At 49.2% G+C, this 21,066-nt stretch overlaps 1 protein-coding gene across 1 annotated transcript in view; it reads left to right on the forward strand.

Moving 5' to 3' along the window:
- Nucleotides 1–21,066, forward strand: part of LOC102281286 (phosphatase and actin regulator 1) — a 254,955-nt gene that overhangs the window by 227,536 nt on the left and 6,353 nt on the right. Inside the window, 2 exon segments of the mRNA XM_070361372.1 lie at nucleotides 13,575–13,630; nucleotides 18,131–18,192. Of these exon segments, the coding sequence (XP_070217473.1) occupies nucleotides 13,575–13,630; nucleotides 18,131–18,192 (118 nt within the window).

Consider the following 21,066-nt stretch of genomic DNA (forward strand, 5'->3'; position numbering starts at 1 on the left):
TCTTGGATTGAACTGGGCTCTGTCTTGCATTTCAGTAGCTGTGTCCATAATAAGTGGGCTTCTTTGATGGCTCAGATGGTAAAGAATCTGCCTGCCAGCGCAGGAGACCCAGGTTCAATCCCTGGGCAGGAAGATCCCCTGGAGAAGGAAATGGCAACTCCAGGATTCTTGGGGCTTCCCTGAAATGAGTAGGGAGACCTGAAACACTTGACGTCGAGGTTTGGCTCTTGAGGCACTGGTACCTGATGCAGGGTGAGAAGCAGTGTGCGTAGTTCCCACAGCATGGTCCCTGGCGCACCAGCATCACCTGGAAAAATGCAGGTTTTCAGGGTCCGCCCAGACTCTGAATCAGAGGATGGGGCCCAGAAATCTGCTTTTTAGCAAGCTTGGTTCTGGTGCACACTGCAGTCTGGGAAGCAGTGGTGCAGTAGAGAGCAATCAAAGACTGTGAAGCCAGGCCTGAGAGGGACAGCTCCATCTTTTAACTAGTCAGGTTCCTGGCGAGCCTTAGTTTCTCTCCCTGTAAGACTGACTTTCCGCTCACCGTCATCTAGGAGCACCAGACGAGTAATTCTCCACACTGAGGTAGATAATGAATGCTAGTCCCTTCTCTCTCACTGTGAAGCTGAATGCCGTATTATGCTAGACTTGTTATTCAGAATAAGTGATGCTAGCTGCCCTACCAGACAAAGCCTGAATTCCAGTGGTTCAAGCCATTAAAAGTGTGTGTTTCACTGGAGTAAAGCCTAACATGGGTCAGGTAGCTTCTATCCGTATATTCATCACGTGCTTCTAGAATCCACGGCTCCAGCATCTCCATAGCCAGGGAAGACGGTGTCGTCAATACACCCATCACTTCTCCTAGTCCAATAAGCAGAACAAGCCTCATTTTTTTCCACAATGGGCTTTGTACCTGTATCACAAGGAGGCTGTTTGTGAGTTTCTTCACTCCTTTCACAACTGCATTTTCTGGATGTGAAGAAATAATAGAGCACTTTAGAGCTGCCACGGACATTCACATATCACCACCTCTAACATCCTTCATTTTACAGTTAAAGAAACTGAGATCAGAAGAAATTAAGGGGCTAGCCAAGTTCACATAGTTATCTGGTTATACTGGGATCTGAAACCAAGACTTCTGACCCCAGCCAGTGCTAAAATTAATACCATCAGGAAGAGGAGAAATGAATTCACTTCTCACTGGAAGAAACAAGCCAGTTATTTGTTGGAAAGTAAAACAAGTCATAGGCCTTAGCTGATTTTCTCAATTCCTGTCTGAAAGAGAAATGACTCAAAAGTTTTGGATTAAATCCTTAAGAAACATCTTCAGAAATCAAAAAGCCCATGAGTAAGGAATCCTTGAATTCTCTCACGGGTGATTTCTTTCACGGGCATCGTTTCCTGGTCTGTCCCATGTTGCTAAAGGAACATTTAAATAAAGTGCCCATGTGAAAGAGAGGTCCCTGTCTTTCTAGTTACTCACAGCTGGGAAAGTCTCATTAGTAACTTTGAAGACTGAGAAGGCACTTGAGAAGACTCTCTCTCTAATGCCTTAGTTTGGGGTTGGTCTATTCTAGCGATTCTGGCATTCAGATGATAAATGAAGCTCTAGTCATTTATACTTAAGAAGATTTTTTTGTTCTTTGCTTCAGTGGTGAAGTTGGCATTTCTGGTCTCCAGAATAATTTCCGTGGTGTGTAGCCCTCTTTCTGCCTCATCCACCAAATCTGGCCACCGGTTTGGCTGTCAGTGACTTTTCTGCAGCTCTCCTATTAGTGCTGGCATGTAATCCTGAATATTTAAATAGCAGAAGTGGATTACAACTGAGATGTTTGCAGTATACCAGTTTTTCATGGGTCCCCGCACCGTCTTTGTTTACTGGCAAAAAAAAAAAAAACCCTCTCATGCAAAATGCTAATAAGAGTAATTCATTTTATTTATCTTCATTATATCCATTTCCCTCTTCTTGGTTTCGAATGCAAAGATTTTTTATAATAGCCTTGAAAATTGCATATATGCTAATAACTAAATGGTAATTTTTGACAGAATATAAACAGGAAAAATCACCATCCAAAGACCCAAACCCTGGAAAATCGCTTTTCCCTCTGATTCTGAAGGCAATTCCTTTGAAATACAAGTGAATGCGCTTCTATTTTAGGAAGTGTGATCATGAAAATTTTATGCTCTATGCCCACTGAACCATTAAAACAATAGTTCTTCAAAACGGGCAGCCTTGTTAGTGCCTTTGGGGAAAAAAAGTAGGCAGACGGATAAACACGTTGCTGACAGGTAATCGGGATGTCGGAGGGAATTCTGCCCGCAGTGAGCGCAGCCCTGCTTTGGACGTGGTGATTCCTGGTGTGGTTGTTGTTTAGTCTCTGGAGTCGTGTCTGACTCTTCGACCCCGTGGACTGTAGCCCACCAGGCTGCTCTGTTCATGGGATTTCCCAGGCAAGAATACTAGAGGGAGTTACCATTTCCTTCTCCAGGGGATCTTCCTGGGCCAGGGAGCAGACCCATGTCTCCTGCGTTGGCAGGTGGATTCTTTACCACTGAGCCATGGGGGGATGCTTATCTTCATGTTATAACTTATTAGGCTCCCTCTTGAAAGATGCTGAGACAGGTTCATTAAAATGAGACTCTGCAGAGCTGCCCTCCCCAAATTTGGTTGGACCGATGAGTCTGCCATCTGCATATTCCACCCCACACAGCCCAGGCAACATCCCGTCTGAGGGAAGCCCTGGGCACGCCCTCTTGAGTGACCCGGGAGGTGCTTCCTTGAGGTTCGAGGGAGCTGAGTGCGGTGGAGCCTGCTGCGTCCTCGGAGCGTCACTCCATCTCATTTCTGTTGCATTGTGCTCCCTCTTGACAGTTTTCAATCACACGTAGTAGCCATTTGGGGCCACAACCTGTGCAATCTGATTCTCACCCCACAGTCAACAGCATCACTCGGATGCTCAGGTGTTTCCCATGAAGGAGCTGTAGATTCATGCAACCTTGTCCAAGTCTGAAGCACCATGAAAGTCGGTCAGTTGTGTCCGACTCTTTGTGACCGCATGGACTATACAGTCTATGGAATTCTCCAGGCCAGAATACTGGAGTGGAGCAGCCTTTCCCTTCTCCAGGGGATCTTCCCAACCCAGGTGTCCCACATTGCAGGTGGATTCTTTACCAGCTGAGCCACAAGGGAAGCCCCTGAAGCACCGTATTATGCTAGAAATTATACCAGGGATGAAGTCCGTTCTTTTAAATTCTGCTTCCTACTGGAACAAGAAGAAAAGCTACTTCCAGGACACTCAGGTAGCATCGAAAGCAGTGTCGCTCCACTGGTAGCCAGCGTGGAAGGGGCTGGCCCCACACACAGGGTTCAGAGGGAGTCATTTTAGAGCAGAAGATGGGTGTTGTCCTCGAGAAAGGAAGGCCACACGCCCTGCCAGGCCGGCCTAGTTTGGACATCAGTGTCAACAGGGGTGATGAGTGTCTTCTTGTTTCCGCTGTTGTAGCTAAGCTCCAAGCCCCACAGGAGGAGCTGGGGGCTAGTGAGAGGGACACCAGTGAAAGTCAACTAGTAGCACAGACTCCTGGGGTGCCGGACCGGCCTCACCCATCGCTAGCCTCAGGACAGGTGACAGGGTGGTACCCGAACCGAGCATCACGCAGGTATGAAGGGATATTGTGGCCGCGGTCCCAGCAGATTTCAGAACTGTGGATGTGTGGGATGTGTGTAAACACAACACTTACTGCATGAAGAAAAGACATCTGTATTCTACACGCACACACACAGACACACAATGTCAGGAATGTCCGTCTTCTGGAGAGGGGACTGTGGTTGGCTCTGGTTGAGAGCCTTCCACCTGCTTCTCTGGGGACGCTGGTCTGGCTGGGAAGGATGGCTTTCAGGGCTCTGAGTGACTGAGTGTTTCTGTCCGCCGTGTATAGGATTCTGCTTCCAGACAAGCTCAGAAAGTACAGCTAGCTGTCTTTAAAGACATGCTGGTCAGGCTGCTGGCCATGGTCTGGCTCTGCTGGGAGGAGGAGATCACGCCTCCCTGAGGGGAAGGGTCTACCTCAGCCAGTTCCCTCGGGATGGACGTGGGAGCCGCTTCTGTGCCCCAGGAGCTGGTTTTGCTGGCACTTCCGGTGACAGACCTGCAGTCATGGGCAAAGCTGCTGGCAGATTCCGTCCGGGTCCCCCCGGGCCTGCTGGTGTTGAGGCGCTCCCTGCCTGGGGGCTGGTGCTGCTGTGATCCTGTGATTTCCCTCCGCTCTCACACGTCCAAGGGAAGGGGCATGTGTGGGTGATGTGTGTATGCTGAATATCTGATGTGGACAGAATGCAAGGAAAAAAAAAAAAAAAACAGGACATGTGTATGTGTGTGTAACACACACACACACGAGAGCGAGAGAAAAGACAGGCCTGCTGTCCCCCAGGCTGGGAGCTGAGGATGCTATGGTCGACATGTGCTATGAACTCATGGTCTGTTTTGGGGGAACATACTAGATGGGATATATATAGTCTCTTCTTACAAGTGATCTATCTCCCAATCCACTGCGTAGAGCAGGCCAAGACATGAGTAAACGCGTTGGTATTCATCTCCTGTATGATCAATGTCAAGCCTGTTGAAGCAACCATATCACATTCCGTTTTGCATTCTCTTTCCTCTTTGCCTTTCCCATTTGGTAATCCATTCCTAGAAAAATAAACCCATTCCTTGATTAGAACTTGGGCTTCCCAAGTGGTGCAGTGGTAAAGAACCTGTCTGCCAGTGCAGGAGGCAGGAGACATGGGTTCAATCCCTGGGTCGGGAAGATCCCCTGGAGTAGGAAATGGCAACCTACTCCAGTATTCTTGCCTAGGAAATCCCATGGACAGAGAGAGGAGCCTAGTGGGCTACAGTCCATGGGGTGGCAAAGAGTTGAACACGGCTGAGCGACTGAACATGCATACATATGATTAGAACTCTGTCTTTTCTGATTCTTTCTGAATTAGCAAATAGATTTTCAAAAAGTGCAAAAAGGCAAATCCAAAGTGGTTAGACATTCCTGAAATCTGCCATGCTGCTGGGAGAAAAAAGACAGGGTTGTGGAGCATCTTTTTGTCACATCACCTCTCTCTTCTGTCTAAATATATATATATATATGAGATAGATCGAAAAAGATAGGCAGATGTGGAAGCTGTATGTATTTTGTGAAATATTATCAAGCCTTAGGAAAGCACTTATAATTTAATAAGAATACCTACATTCTTTACCAGTCTTTAATTCAACAGAGCTATTGGTTTAAAATGAAGCTATACGTTAAAATTGTAGTGTCACAGACCAGGAAGCGGTATGGAAGTGAGACTTTTAACCAAGGGGGAATTACAGAAGACTGGGCAGAATCAGGTGACCGAAATCCCCTCCACTTGAACGTTTGAGATTCCCTGGGGAGATTTTGTGTTTCCATCTCCAGGTTTCTAAACAGCATGAAATCTCATCTGAACCCAAGTTGTGATTTTTTCCAGAAATAGGAGCTCAGAAGGGGCCCCGAGAGGTAGGAAAATAGCTGTGGTCCTGGAGAAGGAAGAGAGAGGAGGTCGGGGGTGCTTGGCACCTGCCTCTCAGCTTCTGTGTCAGCCAGGCCCTTCAGCCTCCCCCCAGGAGGTGCTGATGGGCCCCAGATGACGGGGGCCCTTGGGGGGGAACAGGAAAAGAGCGTGAGCTGCACAGACCCCTGTGGGTCCTGGAATCACGCAGGTGTCTCATCAGAGCAGGCACGAGGCCGAGGCCGACCTCCAGCTTTGCATCCGTCACCTCGCTTTGAAGAGTAACCAAGCGTTGTGTATGTTGTATATCGAGGCCCACCAAAGCAGAGCATTGGGGGAATCCGGACCCACGGTATTTTGTGAATGAATGAGTGGATGAAGAAGTCTGTATTCTTATGTCTGTCTTGCACATCTATCTAGCACAGGACCCTTCTGAGTGGGGGCTTCTGTGCCCCTTCGAGGTTATACTCTCATGATGCAGTCCAGCTGGTGAGTGGGACACGTGGCCCTGCATCCCAAAGCTTCAGCCCTGGGCTGCAGGGGACAAGGTGGGCGTAAATGGAAGAATCACAGTACGAGGGTACAGCAGGAAGCGCAAGACTGTTGTCACACGCCGTGGAAGCACCTTAACCAAAAGGCTGGTGAACAGAGGAAGTGACATTTGAGGTTTAAGCTGCAGTCTTGGGGATTACTGCCAGTTAGCCAGACAAAGAGGAAGAGAAAGAATGTTCAAACATAAGGAAAGGCATGCAAATCTGGAAGGAGCCAAGAGGAGGTGGTTATGTCTAAAGGACAGGATGGGGGAGATTCTCTGCAAGTGGCAAGATCACAAAGAACTTTATGGGACGTTGCGTGTTCTGAGTCCTTCCTTCAGACTCCAAGAAGGCGTGCCTAGCTTTCACGCAGGGAGTGGAGTGATCAGATTTACCCCTCACAAAGGCCATTCTCGACAGGCTGGCGGCATGAGATGGTGGCCTGATTTCCAGAGGGTCCATGGTGGGATGGGATGAGACATGGTTTGGACTTGGGGCTTGAGTGGCCACCAAGGCTGAAGTGCAGAGAGGGGATAGTTCCTGGTTTCCTGGGTAGCTCACTGTGGCGGGAGAGGGGATTTTATTGGTGGACAAAATAATTTGTCCAGCTGGCAAAACTACCTGCCCAGAAGAGGAAGATAAATTAATTCTTTGGGGACCCGTTACTTTTGACGGCCTGTTGGAATCTAAAATGATAATTGAAAAGGTGATCTGGAGCTCAGAAACCTGGTTAGGGACGTCGAATCTGGAGTCAGTGGCGTGTGGATGCTAACTGAAGTCGTGAGTGTTGAGGACATCATCCAGGGAGCATGTGTGGGCGGATCTGGGTTTAATAATGACTACATGAGCACCTAATATGTTCTCGGTCCTCGCCTAGGAACTGGGGACGGAGTGATGACCAGGCCCCAGACAGAAATGCCCCAGCCCACATGGCGCTGACAAGCGCTAGAGAAAGATTTCGAGAGACACAGATTCGGAGGGGACAGGATTCAGAGCTTCTCCCCTGCCCCTGGCCCCACCACGCCTGTCTCCACTTGTCCTGTGTCCCATCTCAGGCCTCTGTTGGGAAACCCCGTCTCTTCCTTCCTGCCGCAGGAAGGAGGGCCCTGCTTTCTGTCCTTCTCCACAAGCACCTCTGCCCTTTTCTCTTTCCATCCGTCTGAAAAGGCAGCTGCCTCCCTCCGCTGCTGAGATGCGGCAAAGAAACCAAAGTCAATTCAGCTCCCCACCAGCCCTGAAATGCAGATACAGTTTTAGAAATCCAGGCTTTAGAATCAGGGCCCGCAGAACAATAAGCGGTTGTAAAGACGAATGAAAGCTGTGACCTTGCCGTTCCAAAGCCTGTGGAAAACTCAGTGGCTCTGGGAGGCAGAACGAACCCTTGCTGGCGTCAGACCGGCCAAGCCTCCAAGGCCCGTGTCACTGCTCTGGGGACACTGTCATGCTGCCCTGCATATATTAAAGCATCTCGCCACTGTTTGCTGGCAGTCTCCTCCTTCCAAGGCCAACACCGAATGCCGTTTGTTTGGGGATGGGTGTGTTTATTTCACAGAAAAATGTCAGTTTGCTTGCTCTTCTCTTGTGGTTGGTGATAAAGATGGAATTGTTCAGACTGATAAAAAAAATAATAATATCCCTTCTTACATTTTGAAGGAAAATAGAGGGCTCATACATGGCAATGGATGGCAAGTGACATTTAAATGGGAATCAGTGATTTTTCAAGTGGGTTTCTCTTGTGGCTTAGCTGGTAAAGAATCTGCCTGCAATGCGAGAGACCTGGGTTCGATCCCTGGGTTGGGAAGATCCCCTGGAGAAGGGAAAGGCTACCCACTCCAGTATTCTGGCCTGGAGAATTCCATGGGGTCGCAAAGAGTCGGACACGACTGAGTCACTTTCACTTTCTTTTGGTGATTTTTCAGTTCACGGTAAGTGGAGATCTCTAAGCTGTGGTCCGTGGCAAAGAGGAAATCATCTGAGGTGTGGAAACAGTGTTGCTGCTCAGAGAGGTTGTATAAACCAGGGTCACCTATATAATAAAGCTGATTAAATAGATCACTGAAAAGGACATTAAAGTTTGAGTTTTGGATAATTCATTTTGTATAAAAGTTTAACGCCCCAAATGGGAGTTTTTCTGTGTCATCTAGCATATGAGGGGTCATGTCTAGATATCAGGAGGGATTTTAATTTAATGTTAGTCTAAAATCAGATAAAATTACTTGAATCTACTGCCAAGGTGAGGATGGTATAAGAGATTCAGTGCGTTCAGAGGGCATCTCTGCTTTTATTCTTGAAATTAGCTCCTCGGGATTATTCATAAAATTGACCTCTTCATTAGCACAGTAATTGTGCTCTGCTACTAACCCACACTTCTACACAAGCTTGGCCTTAAGAGGAACCAAGCAGATGGGTGCTTTACATGGTAAAGATGGTGGGCTGCCCAGGGGGACTCACCTAAAATTCCGATGATGAATTCTGAAGCTAGGACTTTATCCCTTTGCTTTGTGAGTTTGGCTCTGTTCAAAGACAAACCTTTCAAGGAAAAGTAATATTTTAAACTATTGTAAGTCATCCTTATTATAGTCCAACTTGAAAGAGTAAGTCAAAGCTGTCAATTGGCAATGCCCTTAATTCTGATACGAAACATACAAAGCTCCGTACATCACACTCCTTCCCACATCCTGCTGCCACAGCGGAGAGCTGTCCCTCCTCCACCTGAAAGATAAGGTCTTTTCTGACCCTAAAACCCCAACCCTTCCTGCCTTCCCGGACTCCTGCGCTGTCCATAGAGCCTTCTCCCGCCTTATATGTTTAGCTTCTCACTGTCACCGCCACTCCCTCTTAACCTGGATTCTTTCCGTTAAACACAGGCAGCCTCTAGTCAGTAGAAACTATAACCCTCCTCTGAGCCTGCTTCCCCCCCCAGCTCTGGTCCCTTCAGAGCCAGCTTCGTGGCAGAGTCCCCCGTGCCTCTTGGGTCCGTTTCCTCGCCGCTGTTCTCACCCACTGCAGCCTGGCTCCCGTCCCCACCGCCCCCGAAAGAGCTCTGGGTGAGCTTGCTTGTCGCCTCCCTGGGGCTCTGCCCCGAGGGCAGGCTCTTCAGGCCTCGTCTGACCTCTCGGCGTGCCAGCCACTTGGTTGGCCATGCCCGTCTCCTCCCTCCGCTTCCATGGTGCCAGGCTTCTAGTTTGCATCCTGCATCTGTGCACTGCCCCTCCTCAGACTCCCTGGCAGGTTTGTCTTCCTTCATCTGAGCATTAAATTATTGGAATTCCGTAAGGCTTCATCCCAGGCCCTCTCCTCTTCTCATGCTGTGCTCTCTCCATTCCCCTGGCTTCAGAGAGTATCTGTTACGCAGACTAGCCAGAAATTTCTGCCGCTGGCCTGACCCTCTCCTCTCCGCTGAGCTCAGTAGACCCAGCTGCCTACTGGACACATCCACTGTGACGTTGCACAATCATTCTGACTCAACAGGTCTAAGCTCAGATTCATTGTCCCTTTCTATCCTTCCCCCCATCCTCAAATGCCCCGGTTTCCTTCCAGTGTTCCCCACCTTCTCAGTGAATGGCATAACCATCCATCGAGCCGTGTAAGTTATGGAACTTGAGAGCTAGGCAGTATACCTCCTTCTTCCCCAGTGTCCACAGACGCTGTGTCTCTGTGGTCTGTCAACTAGACTCCTAAAGAGCTTGCACATCCACCTCCATAGCCTAGCCCAAGTGCCTATCATCCAATACCAGGCGTGCAGTAGCCTCCAGGGCTCCTACTCAGACTGCCTCTTGAATCTCCCAACCCATTCTCTGTACAACAAACAGTGTGATATGTTGTAAATCTGGAACGCTCATCCCCTCACCCAGCCAGGGCAAGGTATGCAGCTCTCTGTGCCTCGGTTTCCTGCTTTGTACGGTGGAAATGCTGGTGGTGCTATCTCAAGGGGCTGACCTGAAGATTAGATGAATTAGTATGCGTGCTTCTTAGAGCCTGCCTGTACATTTTAGGCGTTAAGTCAGCATTAGCTTATTCCATTACTCCTATTGTTTGTAGAGAGAGAAACACAGAGTTGAATGGGTCCGTTACCTTGTCCAGGTGGGTTCAGTGCGGAGCCAGGAGTAGAACCCTGGCCCCCTAACTCCTGAGCTGTTTAGCACTTTGTCATTAAGCCACAATATCATTCTCCTACCAAATCTCATTTTCAAAGTCAAAACAACTAATTATAGCACATGCCCTTTGGGAGGACTTAGCTGCATTTTATAGCTGTGTGTGATTAGCCTGGATATTTTTCTCAGACCCTTTCAAGAGAAATGAAACATAAATAGAGGGCCTCATTTGAAATCATGTGTATTTAACGATAAGGCTGCCTAGTTAATAGCAGAATTTTCTCTGGTTAGAGTTCAGTCACTCGTTGTTTCATCCCGTCCAAACATGACGCATAAGAAAAACAAAAGCAGACAGGCCAGCAAAGAACCAGGCAAGGCGTCTGGTCGTGGGATCCATGGGCTGCGTAGCACAAGCCAGTGAGCGAACCTTCTGCAGACGCTTCTGGGCGTAAGATTCTAAAACCCTGACCCCCACTTTTAAGGTGCAAGCTCCACCTTGAATCTGGAAGGGCTTCTTCAAAACAGACTATCCCCAAACCCTAGCTTCCTGTGAAACCTTGGTTTTCCAAAACGGTCCCAAAAGGTGACTGTGCATACCTACAAAAGAAACTAGTATTTGGCAGAAAGATAAACAGAAAAGTGAGGGAGAGCCTCTAAGAAGCTCATTCTAAGTGGAGTCAGGAGTTACATCCCAGACCTGTGACACTGACTTGCTCACTTGTGTAATCTCAGCTTCCCCCGCTGCAGTTGGAGAATGCCGTTTTAGAAAGGACGGGAAGACTGTTGAGTCCAAATTTAGAACCTCGAGGAGCTGGCCCTTATCAGTGCAGATAAATAATACCTTCATGGGATGTTTTAGAAAATGAAGAATAGATGCTAAAATGTTCTTGCAAATTTGAGAACACTTTGGGATTATCCATTTCCAGCTGTCTCCAAGGTCCTCCCAAGCACCTTGAAGACAGATATCCGATCAAAACTCCTTTCTCTGGCATTGAGGCCCACTCCCTGTGTGCAGCCTACATGGCAGTGATATCGGAGCATCATGGAATCAGCTGTCAGTGAGCACTGGGTTTAAAACAGTTATACTTGGCAACTCCATGGACTTTATTTTGAATCTGTGTCGCTCTTAGTGTCCAAGATGTAAGTGAAAATGTTAGTCGCTCAGTCATGTCTGACTCTTTGCGACCCCATGGAGCGTAGCCCGCCAGGCTCCTCTGTCCCTGGAATTCTCCAGGCAAGAATACTGGAGTGGGTTGCCATGCCCTCCTCCAGGGGTTCTTCCCCACCTAGGGATCGAACCTCAGGCTCCTACATTGCAGGTGGATTCTTTACTGCCTGAGCCACCAGGGAAGCCCCCATGGTGTAAACATCTTGCCAACTCTAGACACCGGTTGCTGATGTTTCGGGAGGGACTATGACCTCTGCTGCTAGAACAGTGCTGTTTTCTACCCCTTAGTTCTACTGGAAGGACTCAGGGGGCCTCAGACCCCTTCCACAGAGTTCTCACCTCACACACACCTCATCCTGATGAGGGAAGCAGAAAACTGAATAATTATTTGCAGGGTTGTTAAATAGTTTCCAAGAGTCTCAAAAATACCAACATATCTGTGATGCTGAAGCCCATTGTGTGATCTTTCCTGGAACTTCATCTGGACATGTAGTCCTCCTCTTTCTTTTTTTTTTTTTTAATGTAAGTTTCAGGCAAACGGCATTATAATTCAACATCTGTATATACTGCAGAGCGATCACCACCTCAAGTCTAGTGACCACCTGTCACAGTACAGTTGACCCCCTTCCCCCATGCTACCCGCCCCCAGTCCCCTCCCCCCGGTAACCATTATTCTGATCTCTGTATCTGTTTGTTTTTGTTTTACTGTGTGTGTTCATTTGTTTGGGAGTCTTTTAGATTCCACGTAGGAGTGAAATCATACAGTGTTTGTGTGACTCATTTCACTTAGAATACTGCCTTCATGATGTCATGAATGCAGGGTCTCATACTTTTTATGGTTGGATGATATTCCACTGTGTATGCGCCACATCTTCTTTATCCAGTCGCCCATCAGTGGACGCTGAGGTTGGCTCCATATCTTAGCTACCGTAAATAATAGTGCAGTGACCGTAGGGGCTCAGATATCTTTTTGAGTTTGTGTTTTCGTGTTCTTCAGACAAAGACCCATGAGTGGAACAGCTGGGTGGTATGGTAGTTCCATTCTTGACTTTTTGAGGAATCTCCATACCGTTTGGCATAACGGCTGCCCTGGTTTACATTCCCACCAACAGGGTGCCACCACCCCTTTCCTCCACACGGTTGCCAGCATTTGCTTTATGTGGTCTCTTCGATGACAGCCATCCAGACGTGTGTGAGGTGTTACCTCCTTGTGGTTCTCATTTGCCTTTCCCTGGTAGTCACGGATTTGAGCATCTTTTCATGCACCTGCTGACCATCCCTGTGTCTTTGAAAAATGTCCGTTCAGCTCCTCTGCTCATTTTTTAATCAAGTTGTTTGGTTTTTTTGGTTGTTGATGTGTATGAGATCTTGGTATATTTTGGATTTTAACCCCCTGTCAGGTATATGATCTGCAATTATCTTCTCCCACTCAGTAGGTTGCCTTTTTGTTTTGATGATTTCCTTGGCTGTGCAGAAGCTTTCTAGGATGAGGTAGTCCCGCTTGCTTTTGCTTTTGTGTCCCTTGCCTTTGGAGTCAGATCCACTAAAGCGCCTCTGACAACATGTAGCGTCTGCTCGCTGGTGTCCTTCCCAGTCTCTGTCCTGCGTGGTACCCGCCTGTTGCTCGACTCCGCCCCCTGCTGTTGCATCATAGCCAGTTCACATCCTGGCTGTGACGCCTCACTTGCTATGGCTAAATTACATGCCGGCACCAAGTGTCATCCCTTTTCCTCTTCATCTGTCATCCCGTGTCTAATGAGGCTCTGGTGGCGATGGGTGGGGACCAGAAGAGCAGCTATTGTTCTCTGCAGACAGACTTGCTCTCTCCCGACTCCCCGGGGCCATGAGCCTCTTTGTACTTTGAGTCTGCACAGACATGGCAAGAGGCAAGCTCTAGCCTCAGGGTCAGGGGAGAAAGGCAGAGGCCATGATCTCAAAGTTAGGAGGCCCCAGCGAAAGAATGAGACTTCTGTGATGAGAGTTCACGGGCCTGGAGGCCGGGGGAGCAGGGCAGGGGAGGGGCCGCCGGAGGGAGGAGGGTCAGCTCCACGTGACATCACATCGAGTGGCTTTCCTGGGCTTGAAATTGAGGAACTGAGGCGACGTTGGTGGTGAGCGTCAGTCTCTGAGAGCACAGGATGGAACAGGCACCCCAGCCTCTGCCTCTGCCTCCTGCATCTGCGACGGCCGGGGAGATTAATGACCCAGGGAGGCTATGACATGGTCCAAAAACTTTTCCTGGATTTTTTCCGCAGGCGACTGAGCCAGAGGCCGACTGCGGAGGAGCTGGAGCAGAGGAACATTTTGAAACGTAAGTGACAGAGCCCATGGCAAACGCTGAGGTTTCATGATCGCTTTGGTTATGGTATATCACAGCAAGCCACTGGACTTCTCCCGTGTGTTTGTGTGGAAAGGATCGAGACTCTCACTGGTGCTGGAGGCTTCACCCCTGTGTGTTAGACCCCCCGAGACAGCCTCCTCACAGAGAAAGCAACTTCGAATCTACTTGGTTCATGAGGAGCTCAGGGTCTCCAAGAAAAAGCCTGCCCTTGAGTGGGCTGCAGAGTCAGAGAAGCTGGAAAGTTCAAGCAAGATAACTTCTTGTTAAATGAGAGCTGGGGTTGCCTTTAAAGTCAAATTGGCTTAGAAATCGCAAATATGATACTGATGGCTAAAATAGGGCAGATAGCCATTTGAAAACTAGAACCAGAGGATATGACTTTCTGCTGCAGCTGGCTGCTGCTGATAAAATCCCCCCTCCCTCTGAGCAGTCAGTTGAAAGTCTAAGAAAGCATTTTCCAGTGGAAATCCTTTCTGGCCTCGTCTTGGGCCTCCCGTAGCCAGCTGCTGGAGTAGCTACTGAAGCTCTCTTTCCAGAAAGTCTCACTGTCACTCTCATCTGTGGACAGAAAAAAAATGAACGAGCTTCTTGTTTGGTTTAGGACACAGATAATTTGAGTGTGTAGAGAAAATCCATGTGGTGCTTAAAATATTTGTTTTAAAAATGCTAAAAGAAATCATCTCACAGACACAAACCAGCATTCCTCAATTTAGGGGGGGAGATATTCAATAGTTGAAAAATAAAACCTCTCTGCTTCATTGCAGGATACTCTCATCAGCACTGCCCTCTAGATGGTCAACAGATGTTTTTAGTTTAATTCAGACCCTTTCTCCCCACACACCCATCCCTTTCTCTCTCCAGAAGAGAAATATGATCTATGCAGTTTTACTAAGTGTGCACAACACCTCCCCCCCCTGACACACACACACGAGTCACGTGAGGCCTCTGCATGGGTGACTGGGTATTTCCACCACAACCAAACAAAAGTGTTCTTGATTTTACTTTTCTTGCCTTCCTCATTGTGGTCCTGCGACTTGGTCAGTGTCGTGTGGCTGGCTGTTGAGTTTCCCCTGGGAAGGCTGTGTTGTTGGGGTGTGGGGTGTGGCCCAGAGCATCCCCCCTGCGCGCTGTACCTGCACCCACATCCTGCCCCTTGCTCTCGGCTATGGCCACTCCCTCGCCCCTCCAGGGTGGCACCTTCAGCCCTGACCTTCCTCGGGCCTCAGGGCACCTCATCTATTCCCCAGATCTCTAGGAGGTTGCGTATATGATTATGTTCTTCCTAACCCAGGGGTGCCTTTCAGAGTTTCTCCAGAGTTTACTTTGAGCCGAAACAGATTGAGAACTCTTTCAGATGACTTCCCTGGTTGGGGAAACTTTTGGCTTCTGTGTCTCCATTTCTGTCCCCACTTGATACCTGACCCGCTAAAAATCGTCCACATCAGAGGGAAGAACAAACAGGTGGCCACTGATTTCTAAACTCAGAGATCCAGTGAGCATGCTTGCTCCTTCCTCGGCCCCGCCACCTGCCTCACACGCCTCGGTGGTTGGCTGAAGGACTGTGCTCTGGCGGGTTACACTGTACCTCGGTCCCTAACCCGACTCTTACTTGTGAAGAAGCTGAACCCTTCTGGGGACTTGTTCAGGTTTCAAAAGATGCATGCTTCTGTCGGCGGGGACAGAGGACTTGGAAAGAGAAGGCAGGGAGTCCCCAGCTCACCTGGCTTCCTAGAGGCACCACTCCCGAGTCTCATCTGCCCAGATTCCTGATAGACGATGAGCAGGCCCTCAAGTTGCTTTCTTCTCACCCTCCAGAAAGATGCTGGGGTCGTAGAGGTGGCTGCTTGTGTTGCGTAAGCCTATGGGCTCAGGTTCAGGGGAGCAAAGAGCGCCCAGCTGTTCCCATGGTTCCCTTTTGTTCTCTGGCCTCTTCCGTCGTGTCCTGTTTGAATAGCTGCAAACTGAAGGACCACTGACCAAATTCAAACAGGGTCGTCACTTTGCAGTTTCAAAACTTTTTGGAAAGGAGATTTATTTTTCCTGCTGGTTCTTTGCTTTCTCCCACGTTCTGAAACTTTGTTTTCTGAAATAGGGTTTTTTCTTTTTTAAAATCGATTGTGATTGTGAAACAAAAAATGTTTTGTGGCATCAGAAGATACCCTCAAATGGTGTATTCTGAGAATTATCATCTGGGCTTTCAATCACGGGAGGCAGCATGTCTCTAAGGTTGCAGGAGGGTGGGCCACCAGCGTGGGCAGCCTGGGGTTGGGGGCGGTGCTGGAGTTTTGAGAGCCCCCACCTGCCCAGCCCTGTGGGTGGTACTTGCTCCACTGGGGGCAGCCAGTGAGACATCAGGCCCATCTGAGCACACAATGAGCTGTCTGGTGGTGGCGGCAGTGATGACCTCGAGGGCTTTTCCTGGTCTCCCTTTTTCCACTTGCCTAATGGGGTTGTCTTGGTACCCACTGCCTGAGAATTCATGACCCTGAGTTTGTAAATGGCTTTGAACTAAAGGTCTAGATGCCACTGGTGATAGGTTGGGGCCCCCACCCATCAGAGGGACCTCAGGAACACATGTAGGAGATGAGAGGGCAGGGTGCTGACTTTCATGGCCCAGGAGGGGGCCTGTAGGATGAGGAGGCCCCCAAGTGGAGTCCGAGGCAAGTAACCAGTAAGGGCTGGCCCCCAAGCAAAATCGGATTGGGAAGAGGCAGTGTGTTTGAGCAAGAGAAAGAGCTGGACCGTGTGTCTAACGTATTAGCCCTGGAGTGTGCAGCTCGCCCCTCAGTTCCCTTGGGCCTGTCTGTCCATTTCCAAGCCAAAGAGCAGCAACCTAGGTGGTCTCCTGGGCCGCTGCGGGCTCTAATACGCTGTGAGTCTGTCCATTTTAACCCAGTGCCCTCGAGCTGCCTCCTGGGCACTCACCATCCACTCTAGACCTTTCCGTCTGTCCTCCTTCCCATCCACAAATGCACTGTCGGTGGTGGGGGTGGGGACACCCTTCTTCTGGGTCTAACTGGCTGCCTCCCAGTTTATCTCGGAGAGATTCGTTCATACAAAGGTGGTAATGGCTGACTAGTTGAATGGGTTTTTAATCCTGAAGAAATTCACATTTTTCAAAGAAACTCTGGAAGGGGAGGGAGGACCTTTCAATTCAAAGGAAGGCACTCTGGTGTGGGGTTTGGGACCGCGGGGACCCCTGGGGACCTCAGCCAAGGGCCGGATGTGGGCGTTTCTGGTGCTGCCCCGTTCATGATCCTGATCCTCATAGGTGGTCAGCGTGGCCACAGCGTGTCCCTGGGGGTGTCGCGCGAAGGCCTGAGTCGTGCTCTGACTCATCCTTGCTCCTCCTGGTGGGAGGCGATGCCACTCGCAGTGTGAATTGGCTCAGGGTTGCGGTTGCTGGAAGGAGGGGCGGGGGAACCCCACTTCTAGGCACGAGGGGGTCACACTTTTAAAGATCTGACTCTACGGAAACATCATTTACATCAGTGCTTTCAAACGGGCCCTCCCGATGCAGACGGCGCCGGAGTCAAGTCGCCGTGGTGGCCTGTGTCTGAAGTCATCCTCAGTTCAGTAGACGAGACGCAGGGGCACTGGGCCCAGGCTGACGTTCATGGTTTTCCTCAAGTCAGACAGTACTGGGCTGCGATCCGGCCTTCCATCCCAAGGCCTGGGAGGAAAGTGAGGTACCCACGTCATCCGGTTACTTAGATGTGCCCACATTCTCTGTCCACCATGTCTCTGCTCCTTTCCCCAGACCCTCTTACCTGCACACACCTAATGCTAAGTCACCCCCCACATTGCGCTGAGAACGTTTAAGCTCTCAAGTCTGCTCTAAGACGCTCCTTAGAAGTCGACATGCAGGCTGTTGTACCCCACACTATGGCCGCCCACGTGCTCTGTGGACTTCTTGGAAGAGTCAAAGAATTGATGGAATCAGTGCTTGTGAAAGGTGAGCGTTTTGCAGATCTAGCCTCTGTTTGGCGTCAGCTGCGCCTCGTGTTGTTTCTGTGGGGGTCTGGCCTCTGTTCCTTCCAGGCGGGGCACTGGGTGCCCCGGACCACCTCATAATGAGACTCCTTAGGTCACTGTGAGGCCTGAGGCAGAGCTGAGCGAGGCCCAGGTCTTGTGCAGAGAAGGGCGCCTCCCCGCTCCGAGGACGCGCCTGTCATTGTGAGCAGCACCCACTCTTTCAGGACCCACCTCCTGATCCAGCATCTCTGCCTGCAGACTCGGAAGGAACCCCAAGTGACATGAAGAAAGCAAAATAAGGTCGACCTGCTCACCCGTTTGAAACAGTGCAGGCACTTGGAGAGTGTCCCCAGGGGCAGAAGGGTGGCTGCGGTCCGGACGGGGAACTCTCTTCCTGAGACTGTGAGCTGCTTGGCCTAGAACCTGCGGAGGTTCAGAGGGCGCATCCTTGTGGGACACTGCAACCAAAACCTAAAGCTTCCTCGTTTCTTTCAGCTCGGAATGAACAAGAGGAACAAGAGGAGAAGAGAGAGATCAAGAGGAGGTTAACTCGAAAGGTGAGAGGGTTCTCTGTGCCAACGGGGCTGGGACAGGAGGCTGCCCGCCCCTCGGGTGTGGGCCTTGCCCACTGCCTGGCCTGTTGGAGGTGACATCAGTGGTTCCATTCCTCGGGTGTCAGGACACATGGCTCTCTAGACTCTCCAGGGGCCAGTGGTCACAGCTTCACAACCCTCGGTCCTGGTGGCTGGTGACATCCTAGGTTGCTTCGTTTTGTGACAGCGGCCTACCCCTCCAAGCAACTTGATGGCAGGTGTATTATATTTGCAGTTACAGTAAATATTCTGTGGTAAAAATTCACTGTAATCCCATCTCTCAAGTGGAAATTCACCATCAACATCAGTAGTTCAAAATGTATCAGTTATTTGCTATGACCCTGGAAAATGCGAGTTTTCCTTATCTCCCGATACTGCTTCTGACCTACTACCCAAGAACTATTATGCTAAATCCAACTAATTAGGAAAATGTCAAATATATTGATAAACTAATGGAGATGTTTGAAAAGCACTTAGATAAAATTCAGGAAGATAGAATTTACATATATTTTTCCATAAAAACCCCCAAAATAGATGGCTTGGCAATGCAATGTAGACCCACAGGCAGATCTAATTTGGAGTAACCTCTTTGATACGAAGCTCTTTATTTGAGGCTATTCTTGGGGGATGTTGAGAAATTTAATAATTGATGGCACAGAAAACACTTTATTCTGTCTGACTAGAGTGTTTTTAATCACTCTCCTACAGTGACCATCTTGAGAGAAAGATACTCAAAGCTTAAAGACAGTTCAGAGGCACATCAAAATTAATTTTTAAAGTTTTTATTAATGGTTTTTCTCCATGGACATTTTATGCAATGGAAGAAATTCAGAGATCCTGAAATATCATACCAGTTACTAAGGTGATGATTTGTTTCTCAACGCTTTCTCCCCCTTGGAGCACCCCAAACATCTGGTGACAAGACAAAGGCCATCCCAGTTAAAAGGAGTAAGATAAGCAAGGGCCTGAGAGCCGGTGACGAGCTGGTGTCCCCTGTTGGGAAACTACAACAAGAGCTCGGGCCCTCACTTCATCCAGGTGCCCTCACCCTGATCCAGGTCTGGTTCTTACATCCTTAAGATCACCTAGCCTTTGGACGCAGGGCACCCTGTTTCCTGAGACTGAGCAGCGAAGGGGACCAGGGGAGGTGTATTAGATTGTTCTAAGTGGGTCCTTGAAATGATGAGGGTATCAAAAGGAGACTGGTAATGACCCCATGTTTCTGATACAGAAAGGTCTAGACCTTCAGAAACAAACGTTTAATCAGATTTTTGCAGTGTTCATGGGAGTTGACGGCTGGTACCCACCCCCAATTCTCCTAAACTTGAGGGTTTCTTGCTAAAAGCTAGTAATACAGAAAGATTTGGACATGAAGTTAATTCTCTTTGAAAAAAAAAAAAAGTATACGATCTTGCAGGGGAAAACTTGACTAACTGCATAATTTGGCAGGAAGGGGTGAGAGAAGAGGGTTTCCTCCCACACCATCTCCCCTGGGAGAGCGAGGGGGTGGGGTCCCCAAATACCCATAGTTCTTGCAAGTCTTCAAGATAAATGCCTCTTCCTCCTCCCAGTTACCTCTCTCTCCTCCCAGGAAAAGTGCCTTGTAATTTCAGCATCTGCCATCCCCTGGGACTGGCTCAGGGAATTAGAGATAATGAGCTTGAGGGAAGGGCTAGGCTGCTTTTTATAAGGGAGAGACCGAAAGTAGCTTTCACATCTGGCTCTGTGAACAGAGGTGTGGGGCCTGGCAGCTGGTAGGGAATCTGTACCACCTCCTGGCCCTGGACACATTCTGCTCCTCAGGAGCCTTTATCGCAGCAAGACCAGATGCCAGAGGTCGGGGGGCAGGATGGGGCGGGCATACCTTCCCTCAGCCCCAGGATTGCCTCCATATACTTCTGTCAAGACCTGAGAAAAAGAAAACACAGTAGCGGATGCTGATCGCCACAGACCAGGCATTCTCTTCTGCCAAATTGAGACAAACCTAAAAAATCATTGCTTCATCTTTTAGTAGGTGCCTGTTTTCCACTTCCAAAAAATTGCTAGCTAGCCTGATGGATGGATGAGAAGAAGGGAGGGAGGCTGGCTGGAAGGCAGGCAGGGAAGAACTTTACCTGGGTCGGGTTGTATTAGTAGTGGGATTAGGGTCTTGACGTGTACCCTTTTGTTGAGCGTTTGCAACTGACACTTTCGTAGATGGAAACATAATGCTGCCAACCTCTGCAGCCCGTCATTCCTGGAAAACCAACTCTGGCTGCAGAGACTGTTTCCTTAGCATCCAGGCAGGTAACCTGGGTTCACTTTACCTGGAAGGTGAGAGCCAGTCGTGAGCCAAAAGCGCCTCTCCTCAGCCCACATGGCTAGGCTTGTGAGCCCTTGCTCATGACTGAATCCCGGTGGTGGTTAGTCAGACTCTCCCAGCAGGAAAACCCAGGGCCCTCCTCGCTCATTCCCTGGTAGCACCTGGGCCCAGTTCCTCATCCCCATCAGATTCAGGCATGAAAAAGAGTCCCTTACCTTCAGAGCCAATCTCTAGATTTCTGTTCACTCCAGACTCTACCATAGACAGGCTATGAGCAAAATCCAGACCATGATTTCCAGAAATTTAAAGTAGAAATTCCATGCTTGCATGGCACACTGAACAAACGGTACTGTTTGTCTGGCACCCCAGGGTAAACCTTACCAATCAGAAACAAAAACTGGGGCTGTGAGTAGGAGTCTTTATAATGCAGACAGGCATTTATCATGATAATGAAGTACTCAATTGGCTCAGATGGTAAAGAATCCGCCTGCCAATGCAGGAGACCCGGTTAGATCTCTAGGTCGGGGAGATCCCCT

This window comes from Bos mutus, chromosome 23, assembly GCF_027580195.1.
Source record: "Bos mutus isolate GX-2022 chromosome 23, NWIPB_WYAK_1.1, whole genome shotgun sequence".
Taxonomy (NCBI): Eukaryota; Metazoa; Chordata; class Mammalia; order Artiodactyla; family Bovidae; genus Bos; species Bos mutus.